This window comes from Aedes aegypti, chromosome 1 (assembly GCF_002204515.2).
Source record: "Aedes aegypti strain LVP_AGWG chromosome 1, AaegL5.0 Primary Assembly, whole genome shotgun sequence".
Lineage (NCBI taxonomy): Eukaryota > Metazoa > Arthropoda > Insecta > Diptera > Culicidae > Aedes > Aedes aegypti.
In genome coordinates, this window is record NC_035107.1 from 268,039,837 (window position 1) to 268,058,244 (window position 18,408).

At 40.4% G+C, this 18,408-nt stretch overlaps 2 protein-coding genes across 2 annotated transcripts; one reads left to right on the forward strand and one right to left on the reverse strand.

The window, feature by feature from the left end:
• Positions 1–3,336: 3,336 nt before the first annotated feature.
• Positions 3,337–7,461, forward strand: LOC5573311. The gene is made up of 2 exons (XM_021837745.1): positions 3,337–4,391; positions 7,057–7,461. The coding sequence occupies exons 1-2, from the start codon at positions 3,415–3,417 to the stop codon at positions 7,082–7,084; spliced, it is 1,005 nt and encodes a 334-aa protein (XP_021693437.1). The 5' UTR covers positions 3,337–3,414; the 3' UTR covers positions 7,085–7,461.
• A 5,649-nt stretch (positions 7,462–13,110) lies between these two features.
• Positions 13,111–14,479, reverse strand: LOC5573312. Its single transcript, XM_001654482.2, has 3 exons — positions 14,276–14,479; positions 13,939–14,056; positions 13,111–13,838 (listed from the first exon to the last, which is right to left on the reverse strand). The coding sequence occupies exons 1-3, from the start codon at positions 14,369–14,371 to the stop codon at positions 13,219–13,221; spliced, it is 834 nt and encodes a 277-aa protein (XP_001654532.1). The 5' UTR covers positions 14,372–14,479; the 3' UTR covers positions 13,111–13,218.
• Positions 14,480–18,408: the final 3,929 nt, after the last annotated feature.

The following is an 18,408-nucleotide window of genomic DNA, read 5'->3' on the forward strand; positions in this document are numbered from 1 at the left end:
CGCACCAGTACCCGCTACCCCTGCCGCAGGACATTTTCTCGAAGCTGACTGGTTGTACCGTATTCAGCCAGATCGACTTATCGGATGCCTTCCTGCAAATGGAGGTCGAGGAGAGTAGCCGGAAATTGCTCACCGTCAACACTCACCGGGGCTTGTACCAATATAACAGGCTCCCTCCCGGAGTGAAAGCAGCTCCTGGAGCATTTCAGCAGTTGATGGACGCAATGCTGGCTGGAATTCCGTACACGTCGGGCTATCTGGATGACGTCATCGTCGGCGGTAGGGACGCCAAAGAACACCAGCGAAACTTGCACGCAGTTCTCCAACGCATCCAAGAATTCGGGTTCACGATTCGTCCAGAAAAATGCTCTTTTGGACAAAAGCAACTGGGATATTTGGGCCTATTGCTCGACAAGGACGGACTTCGCCCAGATCCAAACAAAATCAAGGCCATCCAGGATATGCCGCCGCCTCGCGATCTTACTGGAGTTCGCTCATTCTTGGGAGCCGTAAATTATTACGGAAAATTTGTTCCGAACATGCGCTCGCTGAGATACCCACTGGACGAACTCCTCAAGTCGTCCTCAACCTTCCAGTGGACGAAAGAATGCCAGAAAGCGTTCGACGACTTCAAAGCGATCCTGTCATCCAATCTTCTGTTGGCACACTATGATCCACGTCAAGAGATAGTTGTGTCAGCAGACGCATCGTCGATCGGCATCGGGGCTACTATCAGCCACAAATACCCTGATGGCAAAATGAAGGTTATCCAGCACGCTTCACGGTCACTAACGCCCACCGAACAGAAGTACTCGCAGCCGGATCGTGAAGGATTGGCGATTGTATTTGCAGTGACCAAATTCCACAAGTACATCTTCGGACGACACTTTCGACTACAAACGGATCACGCTCCACTCTTGAGGATCTTCGGGTCTAAAAAGGGTATACCAGTGTATACAGCTAACCGCCTTCAACGCTGGGCCCTAACCTTGCTGTCGTATGACTTTTCCATGGAATACGTCGCTACGGATAAGTTTGGGAATGCGGATGTGCTATCACGTCTAATTGACCAGCATATCAAGCCCGAAGAAGATTTTGTGGTAGCCTGTACAACCCTCGAAGAAGACCTGAAGTCCGTAGCCAACAGCACAGTCAGCCAGCTACCACTTAGTTTCCAGATGGTGCAGCAAGCCACAAGTTCCGACCCAGTTCTTCGGAAAGTGTACCGTTTCGTCAAACACGGATGGCCGAAGAATCGTTCGGAAATCAAGGATCCGGAGCTACTGCGCTACTATGACCGTCAAGAAGCACTATCCATCGTCGAAGGTTGCATCATGTTCAGCGACAGGTTGGTCATTCCAGTAATCTACAGGCAGCGGTGCCTCAACCAACTACACAAAGGGCACCCAGGAATTCAACGAATGAAGGCCATCGCGCGAAGTTTTGTCTACTGGCCTTGTCTCGACGAAGAAATAGCCAACTATGTTCGAGATTGTAACGGTTGTGCCTCTGCAGCAAAATCTCCGCCAAAAGCAACACCAGAGCCATGGCCAAAACCCACGGTTCCTTGGCAGAGAGTGCACGTCGATTACGCTGGCCCATTGGAGGGCGAGTACTACTTGGTTGTCGTGGATTCTTACAGCAAATGGCCGGAGATTTTTCCGACAAAATCCATCACTTCGAAGGCAACAATCAACCTCATACGAAGCCTGTTTGCCAACAAGGGAATGCCCGAAGTCCTAGTGTCAGATAATGGCACGCAATTTACAAGCGCCGAGTTCAAGGAGTTCTGCATCGAGAACGGCGTGGAACATATTACAACAGCACCTTTCCATCCGCAGTCGAACGGCCAGGCCGAAAGGTTTGTCGACACCTTCAAGCGGGCGGTCAGAAAGGTCCAGGAGGGAGAAGGTTCCATCAAAACCACCTTGGATATATTCCTACTCACCTACAGAACCACTCCAAATCCCAATACACCCGATGGAAGATCACCTGCAGAGTTGATGTACAATCGTCGGCTCAGGACTTCGCTAGAACTTCTACGTGCACCACGCAAGCCACTATCATCGACGGACACGGACACCAGTCAACAAACCAGGTCGTTCGTTCCTAAGGATGCCGTCTACGCCAAGGTTTACGCCAACAACAAGTGGACTTGGGCTCCAGGAACGGTGGTTGAAAGGATCGGCCGTGTAATGTACAACGTCTGGATCGATAACAGGAAATTGATCCGTTCTCATATCAACCAGCTCAGAAGCCGAGGTTCAACTACCCATCGAGCAAGCAATAAGCACACTTTGTCGTTAGATATTTTACTAGATGAGTGCAACGTAGCTAAGCCTTCAACGATTAGCAATCCAGTTCAGACAACACCCTCGCTGGAACCCCAATTAGAACCACCACCTTGGGTGTCGTCATCAGAATCGTCATCGTCTTCAGAATCGTCATCAAGTGAAACTAGTTCGTCCTCCTCAACAACGACGTCATCAGCTGGTTTCCAATCAGCAGTCGAAGCTTCACCAGTGATCCAAGTCCCTCGTCGATCTTCACGCAACAGAAGACCGCCGCAGTGGTTCAGCGACTACCAGCGAACTTAAGGAGGGAGATGTTGGGGTCAATTGATCACCCTAACGGGAACACCACTGGGCTCTCCGCTGACAGCACTGACTGTCATCGGTTGACGTCTGTCGTTCTAGTTTGTCATGTAGAAGATTATGATTATTATGTGTGATGTAGACAATTTGTAAAGTCACGTTTTTTTATCACTAAAATACAAATTAGTTATTAGATAACAAACCCACTATTTTCTTGCCCCAAATGGGCCACCTCGCGTACATCACAACAGTCTGTAATCGAAAATTCTCGGGAGTAAATGTGCTGATGAAACATTTATCAAGTGTCAGTTCTCACAATCTGAATCAGCACAGTCATTTCAAGTGTGCCCAAGAGAACTGTAGCAGAGCATATACAAACAGTAGATGTTTTGTACGTCACCTTAGGAAGGAACACCCTCAAATAGAACCAAAGGATTGGAGATCAGAAAGATTGCATGTTCCACCAGCAAATATAAGGTAAATCACGTCTATTTCGGGGCCTATTTTACAAATCGAGCAAATAACTCGTGACTCATCCGTTGACACTCTTCCGCAGTAGGCTTTTATATTTAAGAATTAATCTGTCGATATTTATAGTAATGGGTGTCGTATCCTGTAACATCCAATGATAACTACCTATAAATTTTATTAACAGGGTTGTTTCAGTCGAGTCGATTTTAAAAACTCGTTTTGGAGAATAGGTCCTTACGAAAAAAAAAATCGTTCTAATATTCATTCTATTTTTAGTATTGCTGAAACTTCTTACTATCATAAAGAAGCTGATGTGGAGCGGTCATCAACAACACCAAATTGTGATGCAATGATTGAAGATGATATTGAGCACGAAGACTTTTGGCAAAATATAGGCAGGCAGCTTGATGACGCTCTACTAGCGTCGATACAAAAAACTGGAACAGCATTCACCATATTTATGCACAGCTTGCCTAATTACAATCGAGCCATGGTGTTTGAAGTTATTGATATTTTCAAAACCAAAGTACTGGAACCCTTGATGACCATCGCTTGTGAAGTAATCACACCAGTTATTCCAGAACAAGAGAGAGCATCTACTTTGAACAACCTAATGAAGATTACGCAAGCTTTTGATGCAGTAAACACTGAACACAAATTTGTTAAGCTACTGAAGGAAGAATGTCACTTTCAAGTGCCTGTGCTTGATCAAGTCAATAGTGAGCTGATCCCTGTGGAAACTGATGGCTGCGTTGAATTGATCGAAAAATCAAAATCAAACGTGTATATTGGATTGGAGAGGTTTTTCTCCACTTTTTTCTCTATTGAGGCAAATATCGAGGCACTATTAGATAATCATCAGCAAATAATCACTGCATCTCCTGAAGACCTAAACGATAATTTCGTAAAGGGAAAGTTTTGGAAGCAAAAAACTGCAAATAGGCCTGGTCAAATTTGCATACCATACTTTATTTTTGCTGATTCTTTCGAAATCAACAATCCATTAGGTTCGAAAGCGGGTAAGCAAGCTCTGACAGGATTCTACTTAAATTTTCCAAGTTTACCAAGGCATATTAATGGCACAATTGAGAATATGTTCCTGATACAGTTCGTATATTCAGCCGTTGAAAAATCATTCTCCAACGAAGAAATCTTGAAAACGTTGATCCAAGAAATTATTCATTTGGAAAAAACACCCTTGAAAATTCGTGTGAAAGGAGAAGACAGGAGTGTTTATTTTATTTTTGGAGGACTGCGTGGAGACAACTTAGGATTGAACAGCCTTTTGGACTACAGCAGATCATTCGTCGCAAATCATCCATGCAGGTAGGAAGCGTTACCCAAGTAACATTGGTAGCTAAATAACAGTTTATTCAGCTGAAATGAGCTGTATGAACAGCACTTTAGAAAAATAAGCTATCACTCAGCTACCAATACTACCGGGACAAGACTTTTAAGCTGATCTTTAGTTACCGACAAATCGATGTTGATTAGGTGTTAGAGCAAACAAATCAAAAACTTTGAATAATTATTATTAAAATTTACGAGGTTGGAATTCTAACTTTGTCTGTTGATTTTGATACGAAAGCTTCAGCTTCTCGACGTGAACGATTATTTGAATTTTCAATGAACTGTTCAATATTGCCGGTTATAGGTGTTGATAGAGAAGCACATCGGTTTGTTGGTAATTTAGGGTTATGTTGGTGCTAAGGTAAAGAATAGCGTCGTGCGGGGAAATGTTGGCTCTCTGTTTTAATAGCATATACACTATAATATTGAAAATTATGTTACATAAAGGGTGTGAGGGTGCTTCTAAGCCAGTAACGTGAATAATTTATCGAAACTATGTAAATATTTCCAGCTACAATTTCCTCAACATAGGAAATAGTATTTTCAAATACTCAAATAATCCTTCAATAGTATTTTTCAAGAAAACACGTTGAATCGAAATTTTTTTTCACATTCGTTTAACAAGTGAAATGGTTAAAATTTGCTTTACGTAATATTTGAACGATCTGCAAAGCATACCTATCTATAAATAAAATAGGCACTGGTTCAAAGAAGAACGGTGTTGTATCTAAAATGATGATCGATGTAATCAACCTCCTAGGGTGTAACTGTGTCCCCGCATGACGGTGTTTCTTTACTTCAATCATACTATATAACTTATCTTTTAAAGGATTCATTTGAGTAGTTTAGATTTAGGTGAGTAGTCAATTGCGTAAAACTTTTTATTTTTATTTGTACTTGTAGGATATGCTCGATGAATCTTGAAGGTATGAGGGAATGCGCAGTGGACGATCCCGATCTGTATCGAACTGAAGAATCTTACAATCTGGCTCTAGAAATCGATCGCTTTTCTGAAACAGGAATCCGAAAGAATTCGATTTTCAATACTATTCCAGATTTCCACGTTACTGATTTGAAAATTGTTGACTGCATGCACGACTTCTACGAAGGTTTCGCTCATGATGCTCTCGCTTGTTGCATTATCCATTTTATTTCAAAGGGATATTTTTCATTATTCATATTAAATCAACGCGTCCAACGATATGATTATGACATCAACGATCGAAAAAATGTTCCCCCGGAAATAAAGCAAGAAAACATAGAAAGTATGAAATTTAAGATGTCTGCAGGGCAGATGAAGTGCTTCGTGGATAATTTGACGCTAATGATTGGAGACTTGGTGCCGGTTGGAGAAGAGTGGACATTCCTCGTAAATGTGACTAAACTTGGTTCATCTTTAATGAAGCCATCTTTCACCACCAACGAAATAAGAGACTTAAAATATCTTATTGAATGTGCGTTAAATCAATACAAAACCTTATTTGGCAAACACCTTAAGCCAAAAGCGCACTTTTTGACTCATTACCCTCTTGCAATCGAGTGGACGGGACCTACACGATTTACTTCAACGTTTATACCAGAAATGAAACATAAATATTTTAAGAAAATAGCCACAACCACATCATCAAGGAAGAATATCGCTCTCACATTGGCAATTAAGGATCAATTCAAGATGGCCTATAATGTATTCACGAGTACCCATAATTTTGGACCGCTGCAGTTGAAAGAAGGAACTGGGTTTTTCATTAAACTGGACTGTATTCCCATTCCACAGGAATTGATTTCTGGTGATAGTAGTTTAATAGTTCGAGTACTGAATTACGTATTGCTAGGAAAATCAAAAATCACATCTGGAACAGTGTTGATCGTCTGGACACATAATAACTTTCTCAAAGAAGTGCGCTATATTATTAAAAGTAATGACGAAATAACATTCATTTGCCATACCTATACAGCCTTTGAGTTTGACGAACACATCGATGCATATGTAATTGATCCGCAGAATTATAACATAGAGAAATGCAAAATAGAAGATATTACCCATTCTCCGTCCCATGTGCATCACCTACCAGATGGCAGAAAAGCAATTAGACTCCGACATTGATTGTTTTCAATTGTAATAATACGTCGTTTGTTAATGCTAAATAAATAACAAAAATATAACAATAATAAATATGTTTTTCTAGTTTGTTTCAATTTGCTTGTTTTCGAGAATAAATTTTGGCAGCGTCCTTTTAGTACGTTAGGCTGAAATTGAAAATTTGCAACAACTATTCAGCGTTACATAATTTGTGGACGGTGCCTTATGTTCCAATAACATTTTTCTGTCAACATTGAATTTCAATACCATAATGAAGTTTTCGTTCGAAAAGTTATCCTGTTAACGGGAAACATTTTGGTATCCAAAGATGGCTGACTCGACTCACGATTTCGAAAGCTCTAAACCTTAAAATAGCAAACGTACATATTATCAGTGCACCAGATTCCGTTCATTTAAGGAAAGTTATGTATTCAAATGTTTATTAGAAAATAACTATTGTGTCGATCAATACTATTTTTATGTCACAATGTAGCTTCATGTATATATAATATGCGACATAATAAGAAGAATTTGAATGTAATTGTTTTATTTTGTATGTAGACCGCAGGCGATGTCGAGAGAAGAATAGCGCAGCGAATGGATTTCCTCCGGGCCAAGTTCGGAAACATTCGGCTGCAACCGCAGATTGTTGCAATTGGTCCATCACGTAAAGAGTCAGCGGTAATGGTACTCTTCGGTGGAGCGGAGTATAAGGCGGATAACGTACTGCATGCAATTTGTATTTGCATGCATGTTACTTACGTCTTGAGCCTGGAGTACACGCCGGATTGCAAGCCACTATGGCTGTTCATTCAAACTTATCTGTTTAAAATAAAAGCCTCCATCGTTGAGCTCCCCAAGAGCACGAGGGATTTACTGCAATCAATTGAATGAACCTAAAAATACAGTGTTATAAATGTATAACTTTATAAAACAAAAATAAAATAAATGAGATAAAACAAATAAAGGGCAGTCCATAAACCTCGTAGTCATATATGAAGGGAGGAAGGGGTCTGGCCAAAGACCATGATCCATACAAATTTTGGAATTTTCGTAAGAACCATAGTTCAAGGGTCTGAAAATCCAAAGAAAATGCCTACCTAGTTTATGGACAGCTTTCAACTGTTTCTATGTATATGAAAGTAACTACTATTTTTTATATTTGGTTAGGGGTCGTTTAAATAAAACGTAACGTGCAAAAGGTAAGAGAGATGAATAAAGCCTTTTTTCATGAACCGCGAATTCAGACCCAGCTTGCTACTTTTCAAGTCCAATCAGAAATCATAAATGACAGGTTTTCTATCGAAAGAGCATTCGAACGTAAACAGGCATTGCACGATTCGCTCTCTTTTGAGTACGAAGCACGATCAAAGCAAGCAAAGAAAAACATCCCATCTGTTGCGGTCCACGATCGTCATTGTATTGCAAGGTGTAACAAGTCTGATAAATGGAAGCAGCGAGCGAGAGCCCCAAAGAGAGAGCGATGATAAAATCCATTTTTCTCGCTAGTTTACCGTTGGGGATAGGTGTTTTTCTTTACTGGCACGATAAACAATCCATGAACTTCCAACAGCAATAGTGTCCCCCAGGCTTGGAGCATGTTTAGAGGGGTTTTATCATGCCCCAATCTGATCAAAGTTGTAGCAGTATACGATAAACAGTCTCTCATAATGTGCAGCATGTTATGATAGTTACAGAGAGCGATACGCAAGAGATTCTCTCAATTCGCTCAGGATTCAATCCCTGAACGTAAATAAGAAAAGGGGTGTTTATCTCTAAAATTAGAATTATAAGTTATAGGTGTACGATCATGGGCCACAGCAGCAGTTTAGAATAGTTTAATGAAACTAAATGAAGAAAAGGAGGAGTTGTACGATCGGAAAAGAGTGATATCAATTGTGTTGAAGGTATTCGGGGTGGCCACCGAACCGGGAAAAACGGGAAAAGCGGGAAAAAAGACAGGAATTTGAATCCATCGGGAAAAAGACAGGAAAAACGGGAATTTGAGATGGTCACCGGGAAAACCATTTTGAACGAACATCTTCAAGCTCTAAATTTACAAACCACCAAATATAAGTTGTAGAAAGTTGATATGGTTTATGATATTTCCATTAAGCATCTGTACTGTTGGAAAAATAACATTTAAACATTAATGATTCAATTTCTCGTAGAAGTAGTCTACTTTGCTACACTAAAGTTCTTATAAATATTTCAAATTGGTTGGTAATGTTTCGATATCGTTTGTTTTATTTTCTCTCACTACCAGGGCTTGATTTTCTCACTAACTTATGACTCAATGTTTTGAATCAGAGTTTCAAAACTTCTGGCAGAGTTAAACCTTGAACATATTGGATTCATAACTTTCTTTAGTTACTTTAGTTTTGTAGGGCTTTGTTTCATCCTCACCTTAAACTTTATTTGCTTTAGTGAACTTTTCTTTTTAATGAAGAAAATAATCGAAAGATTGTAGATTGAAACATTTGAAATAATGTAATAGGATGCACTAGAGGGGCATATCTATATAAATGAAAATCGAATAGTGTTCGTATGTCACGAGTTGGCTTGAGAACGGGACGACCGATTTGAATTTTTTTTTTTCACTTTTGTTGTCGTCAAGAGCTCCAACGTGTTTAAGTGGAATAATATTTTATAGAATCGTCCAAAATGTTGAGAAAACGGGAAATGTAAATTTGACATAATCTACGGTATTATTTTCAACGCCTCTATGACCTACTGGGCAATATAACGTTTACCAGGACTGCTAGTTGTTGAAGTGACTCAAAAGTGGCAAGAGTAGAAATCATGCTATTGGCACAATTAGGATTAGAAACAAATGGCTGTAAGTGACAGAAACCTAGTTTTGATTTTCAATTTTTTTCAGCAATTTTCAATACTAATTGTACGGGAATCAAAAAAACTAACCCAAATATTATTATTTTTCTTATTGGACGGAAAAATCAACTAAAAATACAGCTGAAAAGTAGAATTTTTTAGTAGTTGATGGTCATCCTTTTGCGTATGGGCCTCTCAATTGAAAACCGGGAAAATTTTGAAAATCATACCGGGAAAACCGGGAAAAAAGCGGGAATTTCAAAATGGATTATTGGTGGCCACCCTGAGGTATTCAAATATTTGAAGATCATCGTAGTCATAGAATATATGGTCTCTTGTTTTGATTCACGGTTTCCACGAACAGATGTATTTTTATTTAACTAATCCGAAACTAAAATTGACTGTTTAACGATAAACTTGCGACGATCGACGCGCCACCATAGTTCATATAACGGAAGGTATTAGAACTAACTTGGAGGTGATGATTTAGAGGTTATTTGGCAATTTAGAGGTTAAAATCCCCTCCAAACACTAGCGATTTTGCGGTGGGATGTTGACGTTTGATGACGAATAGGTACCTAAATTCATAAAAAGTGCTTATTCTTTCATGAACTGTGTTCATGATTACAGTTCAAATGCTTCATGATATCTTTTTTTTTTTAAATTCCTTTATTTGGTAGGCCCAAACGCCCTAAAGCTTTACGGGGCCGATCTGTAATACAATTTTCAAATGAAAACCAATAAACTAATGGGGATCACAACTTGTCTGCGAACCCTGACTTGCACACATTTTTTTATTGTCTTTCAAGCGCCTAGTTGACAGCCTTCGTTTGTAGGTAGTATCGCTTGTTTCATATGGAGAAGATGAGCTGCTCCCGTTGTCGTCGTCATCATCGATTTGCGGATTTGCTCCCGTAGGTAGTACTAGCGGTGTGGACTTTGTTGGTGCCGTTGGTGCTTCGTAGTCAGCTTCGTTGTTATGCGCTTCTTGATCCTCAAGTGAGTTGATAATATCGACGAGTCCGTTACTGCTCATCGGTGGGAAATCAGCGTCGTTGAACATTTTTTCGATTGGTGATGATGGTGTGGCTGATGTGGTCGGCTGTATTGCGTTTTCAGATGCGGTTATCTCCAGGCATTTCTGCTTGGGATGAACCGCCTTGGAGCACCATTTACACGTCCTCTGCTGGTTTTTGTGTTCAACGAAGCAGACCTCGTTTTCAATCGTAATGTACGACGGAATCGAGCCCTTCAGTCGCATTTGCAGCACTCTCACCCCGTTGGGTACACCCGGGAAAAACTGCCTCCATCGCTCGCTTTGGATCGATATGACGTCTCCAAATTTCGTCATAAAATCCCCGACAGTTTTGTGAGGTACAGAGGGAGGGAGGTCATGTACCCTCACAGTCACTGCCTCACTGTCAACATACACAGGAATCTTGAATTCCTGGTTGTTGCAAACGAAGATTCGCCTTATATTGTGCGCTTTTTGATAGCGCAGCGCGGTATCGTTGTCCACCATTTCGATGAAGACGCACTTACGAGTGTTATGTAGCTGTATGCTTCTAACATCTGGAAGTTGCAACTTCAACTCGTTTTCCAGGAATTGGTGAACTTTCCCAGCTTCAGGCCTCGCTGGAAGAACGCTTAAATCCACCACTAGCGTATTTTTACGGATTATATACATTTTTACCGAAACGGAGCTCTCGAGCGAAAGTAAACACGTCCGACGAATACGAGAAAAGACTGTCAACTAGCTTCATGATATCATGACGCACCCTGCCACATTTTATCTACAAAATTGGAATCATAAATGACAGGTATCAAGATCCATGAATAGTGCTTATGATTTCATGAACTGTTTTCATGATTCCAGTTCAAATGCTTCATGAAATCATGACGCAATTCGCCACTTTTCATATCCAAAATTGGAATCATAAATGACAGGTATCTAGATCCATGAATAGTGCTTATGATTTCATGAACAGTTTTCATGATTCTAGTTCAAATGCTTCATGAAATCATGACGCAATTCGCCACTTTTCATATCCAAAATTGGAATCATAAATGACAGGTATCTAGATCCATGAACAGTGCTTATGATTTCATGAACAGTTTTCATTATTCCAGTTCAAATGCTTCATGAAATCATGACGCAATTCGCCACTTTTCATCACTGCGAATTGAAAACGTAACGTTAAGGCAGCGTTACGGTGACACGATTCATGATTTCATGACTTTAGTTCATGGTGTATTTTCATAACATAAAAATGCACGTTCCTCCCGAAATCATGACTCTTTTTGTTTGTTTCGCGTGCCGCATTTTTTCCCGTGTGGTAACCAATGTTGCTGAACAGCGATCGGACACGCGAGGCACGATGAATTTTTGTAGGCATCAAAACAGAATCGGCGAAAAATGAATTTTGGCGAATGTTGGATAGCGAAGATGCGTCGATCATCGTTCACGAAGAAGATCCATCGCAACACTGATGGTAACTTGCTTCGGGCAGTACGCCGCGATGATTTTGAATGGGTTTTCTTTCAGCTTGAGGTGCCTCTCCGTAATCACGGCTTTATCGATGCCTTCCTGAGCTAGGAAAGCAGACAGTTCCCGGGTTTTGCTCCTTACGGAGCAACTGTTCCAATTAGCGATCCTGATGATGGCCATATATTGATAGGAACGCAAATACCACCGAGTTGGCGGCGTCGATCTGTTCCAAATTGGAACGGCAGGCGCGCAGCCGTTGGAACAAGTCCCTGGTGTACTCCAACATTTGCTCCGGTGTGTACAGGGAGCCGTCGTCGGAGGAAGGAATGCTGGGTGCACAGGGTCCAGAATTCATCCCATCCAGGAGAGGGTGCTTTCTGCACCGGTGGAGCAGCAGTCATGATGTTGAAGAGCGCTCTCACCTTAAGCTAGCCCGCCATGGTGATGGATCCCTTCTCCAGGTGGACCTTATACCGGGTACCCCCGTTGGTTTGACCACATTTAATCTGAACACTTTTTTAATTTGTACCCCGCTAATTTGCACATCGTTCAGATTAAAAATACAAGTTCAAACGTCATTGAGCTCATGGAACGGAGTAAAGAGAAATCAAAATCAAAAAAAAAACAGAATCAAAAAAAAAACAGAGAAAGAGGTAAGCAGAAACACGGTTCCAGGGTGACTAGATCTCGCATAACTTGTGATCTCGCCCCAAAAGCCATTGGTAACCGAGTGTGTAGCTCCTTATTTCTAAGCAAATGAACGGCCCACGATTAAAACTATCACACTGGGAGATAGAGGAGGATGTTCTCTTCATCGTAGCATTGTTGAATAAGGTATAAATCCATTCGTTTGCTCGGTAACAACAAGCCACACACTCAGTTACCAATGGCTTTAAGGGCGAGATCACAGGTTATGGAGAACTTTGGATTTTATTGAAAAATGAATCAATCTTTGGAGAGATTCTAGGTTTTTAGAAAAAAAATCCAGATTGAAGTCATGAAGGTATCTAAACGAATTAAAAAATCACAAATCAAACTCCTGAAGAGATCTTCAGAGCAATATATGAAATAAGGAATTAAACTCTCATGTCGTGATTCCTGTTTCGTTTGTATTTTGGTTTTTTCAGGTGAGAGGTCTCTAAAGTTGTTATTTTTAAGACGGTCAGTCACTACCAGTCCTGATTTCCCTTAGATTTATCTTTGAAAAATTACAAATCGCTGATGCCCATTAATCTGAAACCCATTTTGATTCTTTCTTTCCCATCATTTACCATCATGATGGTAAATTCAAGTAATTTTTGTTAAAATTCAAACTGTTGTTTTATTTTCATATTTCATCCAGTTACAATAAAATCACATTTGAATAACATTTAAAACAGGTCTACACATCTAGCTTTTTTCTACTAATACATAATGATCGTCAGGTCCGACTTATCCACGTCTATCGTCGTCGGTGGCGGTTCCTTATTGATTTCGTATTGCCTCCACAGCAATAGTCCAATATTGCTACCGTGTAACAGAAGTGGAATGAACAACACCCAATAGCTCGCTCCCAGCGAGGCCAGATTTTCCGAACTGTACGGTGCTTCCGGCGTCAACGTGTCCGTAATGGCAATGTTATCGCTGAGGTACGATCCGTACAGTGCACCCCACATGCTCATGGTCAGCACGGTCCCCCCAATGACGATCCCGTTCCAAATGTACAGCCCAAACACACTGAAGATCGGTTCCACCGGGTTGAACAGCACGTTGATGATGGCAAAGCTGGCCGAAGCGCCCGCAAACGTGGTGGAAATCGCTAGAAATAGTACCGTGGCCAACCAGAGGCCTGCATTGATAAAGTTATCCTTGGATGCGACTCTTCCCGAGGTCTGGTCTGTGATCCTGAATGAAGTCTTGGCGCCTGCTATGGGACATTCAGCTGGCTTCTCACCAGCCAGAAGTGCCAGCACTTCCGATTCTCGTTTCGCTTCCTCGGTTTGGCAGCTGTAGACACATACATTCTGTTCGTACAGACAGATAACTAGTGGTAAAACAAAGTATTTGAGATGTTATCTATCGAGTAATCATTCTCTATTTGATGACGGTAGATAACAGCGCCGTGCTTTTATCCAGTTACCTACCTGTAAGGTCGTACGTTATCGGAGTGGCCAAAACATTCCGGGTTAGTGATCCAGTAAATAGCCCATACTGTATGTCACTGTTCTTGTAGGCTGTCCGTTCGCTCGCTTCCGAGATAATCTGACGACAGCGGATGAGATTAGGGAGCAATTATCGCATGAAATGTAGTAGAGAGGTGCTTTTCAACGGGTCTGGGTCATTTGGCATAACACTTTCATCAAGAACAGACATATTTTGAAAGAAGAGAAATGATTCTGTTCATTACAAATGGTCAAATGATTGTTATACAAACGACCTTATGTCAGATGACCCGCTCCCACTTTCAACGGATGGTCTTACCCAGTACGGAGTGCAAAACGCCACGATGAGAGTAGCCAACGAGAGGCACGACAGGACGAAAGCTGCGAAGAGTATGTTCCACTTGGTTTTCGCCATATTTGGGTATCTTCCGGACTCGAACGCGATGTCACATTCTAAACTAACAACCGGTAGTGTATAATAGGTTCCGTCCTTTGCGGAGGTCGAAATTAAACTAGGGCTGAATCATACTTGGCTACGTCTCGGGCAATAGATACCAAAGAGGCAATTGAAAATCAGCGCTGATAAGAAGGGTTGCATCGCGATTGGGGGAGACGTATTGACTATCAGACTGATAAGAATTTCGATATCAGTTAGTAATTGATTGGGTTGTATACGTAAAATTGAAGTTAACTCAACAGAGTCGTATGGAGCTTGTAGCACTGCAGCTCTCGAGAGGTGAGTCCTAATAACCCCTTTATTGTCAGCTTTTTTTTGCCGCAAAAAAGTATTCAAATCTATTTAGTTTTTTAATATTTTTGCAGCTTATTTACAAGTTTCCTAAAAATACTTCTATTATTTGACTCCAATTATTAATATTTATTTGTTTTTTTTTACCCTGCCCTTAGGTGATGGGATTGACGGTGATTTATCAAGTGATTGCATATTGTTGATATTGTGAAATATACTAATACTAATATATTGATCGCGAAAATAATCGTAATTATAACTTATAAAATGTAAGCTAGTCTAATAGTTTTAAATTAAATAATGATATGTGTTTCAATGCTTAAATATATTTTACACTTGATTTATCACACCTTCAGCATGAGTTTAGTTACTGTCGCATGATCTAACACCAGATAACTACGCGTAATACTTGAGGGACCGGTAGGGCTCACTACCAGTCTCTAGTAACACTCAAATCACTAACAAGACTGGGAAACCAACGATCACCTTCATCAGTAGCACTATTTCTAATAGTAGTATTAGTTCAATATACATAAATCTTTTTCAGTAGACCACGAGGCGCAAGAGTGGGTGCGGGTGGTCTCTGCGTCTCACAGGTCATTGAAAATAGACATTTATGTTAGGTTTACTAACAATGTAGTAATTATTACCTTAGTAGGGCGTAAGGTGCCGTAATTCAGCGCATCGCCTAAATCCGCATATTTGGTCCAAAATTAATCGAAATTTAAGAAAAATTTTGAAATTTGTCCATACCGCTATTTGTATATACTGGTAATGCATAATAATTCCAATTAAAATTGTCATTAACAATAATTCTCGCATAACTTCTGATCTCGCCCTGAAAGCCATTGGTAACCATGTGTGTGGCTCGTTGTTACTGAGCATCTGAATGGATTTTCATGTTATTCAATAACGCTATGGGGAAGAAAGGATCAATATCTACCTGCCCGTGATGTCGGTTTGGATGCTTATTCCTTCATTTGCTCAGAAACAGCGAGCTGCGCTCGTGGTTGCCAATGGCTTTTAGGGCGTTATCTCAGAGTATGCGAGAATTAACGATTTTTGAGAAATATTCCAAAATGTTCTGAATTACGGCATTCTACGGTATTGCGTTATTTAGTAAGGTAGGTTGTAGCGGTGTTAGAGATAGTTCAGTAATATTACTGATATATGTATAATAATTAGAAAACTGATGGCACTGCTGTTACTGAAATGTTTCATTTTGAAATATCTTTCATAATATAATATAATATTGTTGAACAAAATGCTGTAATTAATAACTTATTTAATCCTCTACGCATTTTTGCACTACTTTGCATTTATCACACCAACACTGGCGACAATAGCGTTCTTTGGGTAGTATTTCTGTTATGTAGTAGTAACCTCTATCGTTTTTATTCTAACGATCATAACATAATAATCGTGAGCGTAGTAGTGGAAATAACATAGAAGTAGCTTTTGTATTTGTAATTAAGGTATTATGGTATTAGTTCCCTGTCCTTTGGTTCAGAAAGGGGGAGGGGCGCGTTCTTGCCAACTCGGTCGAGGCAGATTTCTTGTGTGAACAAGTTACAACATGGACGTTCTAAAATTCCAGAATGAAGTGTTGTGCATTTGAAGATGGGATGGATTCGCGTTCGTGCTTTACTGCTGCTTATCTATAAAGTTATATGCAATAACCGACCCTTAGCTTAACTATTTAAATTAACAGTTGCAAATATAATAATCGTTTTGAGTTTACTAACATGTCGTCGCGTTAATTTTATCATAATGATCTTTTATCTACATCCGTCGAACCATTCTGAATGGCCGTTGTGAGAATATCACCAAGAACTTCTCACATGCAATAAAGCTGGATTGTCATACATTGAAACATCAAGGTTCTCGCTCTTTTGGATTCATTTTTTGTTGTTTATCATTAGTTTCAGGGATTGTTGTCGTGGGAATCCAAAGAGCGAATTTTGTATGACTTCAATGTACGCCAATACTGCCATAAAGCATGTAATAATCACTAACATTCCTTCTCTCTTTATCCTTGTTTTCATATCTAACCCGCTTCGAGGAATAATTCATCGAAGAGGAAAGGCATCTCTTTTCATGGCAGCGTAATAGCCGAGAAAACGTCGGTTTGCGGTCGCATCTCTTCATCCTCGGTTCTGCCCCACGCTCGCCAAATCGATACGCACTTGATCCGCCCACCTAGCTTGCTGCACTCCACGCCTTTGTTAAGTATAAAGTTTCTGTAATCATTGAATACTAATTGAAAGGTAAATCAAATGAACTTATTATTTAACTAATAACAAATTTGTTCCACAGAGCGATTTACAAAACACCACACAAAATCCCTCCTTTCACATATCCTTAGGCAAAACACTTCACTACCGTTATATGTATGACTGATTCATGTTCTTTCGACCTTGCATCATTCATACGTGTAGGGGAAGTCTAGAGTAAAAGCAAAACTTAAAGAACCTTCTGGTCAAAGATGTTGCGTTGCCTACTTCCCAAACTCCAAAACCCCCGGTGTATTATGGAAGGTGTGAGTTTTTAAACTTATGCTGGAGACTTGGTTGTGTATCTCCAGCTTCGATTTAGGTTTACGCTCTTCAGATTTTTTCGCTACGCTCTGTACCTACTTGTCCCAGCCGGATTCAACGCGAACACCAATTTTGCAAGGGTTGTTGTCCGGTAGTCTTGCGAAATGCCCTGCTGCAGCTTTCAGCCTACAATCATCTGCGAAGCAAACAAATTGGCTGTATCTTGTGAAATTCATACCTCGCTTGTTAAACCCGGCTCTCCACATGACATCTTCCAGTGTCATATTGCCCATTGCACGGTGACGTCATCGAAAAATCGCTCTCTTTCCTTCCTTCGGAAAATTTGAAAACAACAGTGTCAGTACCTGTCAAACTTGACAGGTACTGGCACCATTGTTTTCAAGTTTTGTTGAAGAGCGAAAGAGAGAGAATTTCGCCGTGAAATGCCTAATTGAACAGCAGGCAAGATAAAGTAAGCTGGGACAAAAGTTCGACCTTAGTTGGATAATCAAGATTTCCAGAAAAAATACAGTTCAAAAGAAACATATAATAGTAATATTGTTCGTAATGTCACAAGGAATTAAAAAAAAATAAAAGTCTAAAGACATATATGTTCCGATTCAATAAGGAATCAAACTCCTGGTTCCTATTAGGATGCTTTTTTTTTTTTTTTTGCTGTTTGCTTTCTTATTTTAGGCAAGAAGCCTATATTCTTAAGTCACTCAGTCTCTACCAGCCCTGCATCACAAAAGTTCTTGTTCCATCATTACATCCCACTACTTATGGAAGCGCTCATAAAATAATTTGATGGAGAATAGGCTCTGCTCTAATAAAAACATAACGCAAGAAAAAAGGAAAGAAACAGATAGAAAATGGAATATATTTAAAACCATAATAAAAAACGAGTGCTTCGTGAGGCCCAAGCAGGACAGTTCGGTTTTGCGTCGTCCGATCGATTTCGCGCGTTTTCGTCGCCGGAGATTTTTTTTTTTCCTGTTTTGGAGCGTCTTGCTGGGTAGTGCTTCGTGAGGCCCAAGCAGGACAGTTCGGTTTTGCGTCGTTCGATATATTTTGCTCACGATTTCGCGCGTTTTCGTCGCCGGAGAATTTTTTTTTTCCTGTTTTGGAGCGTCTTGCTGGGTAGGTATTTGGGAAGGCCCAAGCAAG

What these genes read in the sequence shown, in the direction of transcription:
- LOC5573311 (XM_021837745.1), top strand. Translation starts at nt 3,415, where the DNA reads ATGATTGAAGATGATATTGAGCACGAAGACTTTTGGCAAAATATAGGC. An exon ending in GTCGCAAATCATCCATGCAG is followed by an intron (nt 4,392 to 7,056) that starts GTAGGAAGCGTT and finishes TTTTGTATGTAG; the next exon opens with ACCGCAGGCGATGTCGAGAG.
- LOC5573312 (XM_001654482.2), bottom strand. Translation starts at nt 14,371, where the DNA reads ATGGCGAAAACCAAGTGGAACATACTCTTCGCAGCTTTCGTCCTGTCG. An exon ending in CGTTTTGCACTCCGTACTGG is followed by an intron (nt 14,057 to 14,275) that starts GTAAGACCATCC and finishes CGCTGTCGTCAG; the next exon opens with ATTATCTCGGAAGCGAGCGA. An exon ending in GATAACGTACGACCTTACAG is followed by an intron (nt 13,839 to 13,938) that starts GTAGGTAACTGG and finishes TTTTACCACTAG; the next exon opens with TTATCTGTCTGTACGAACAG.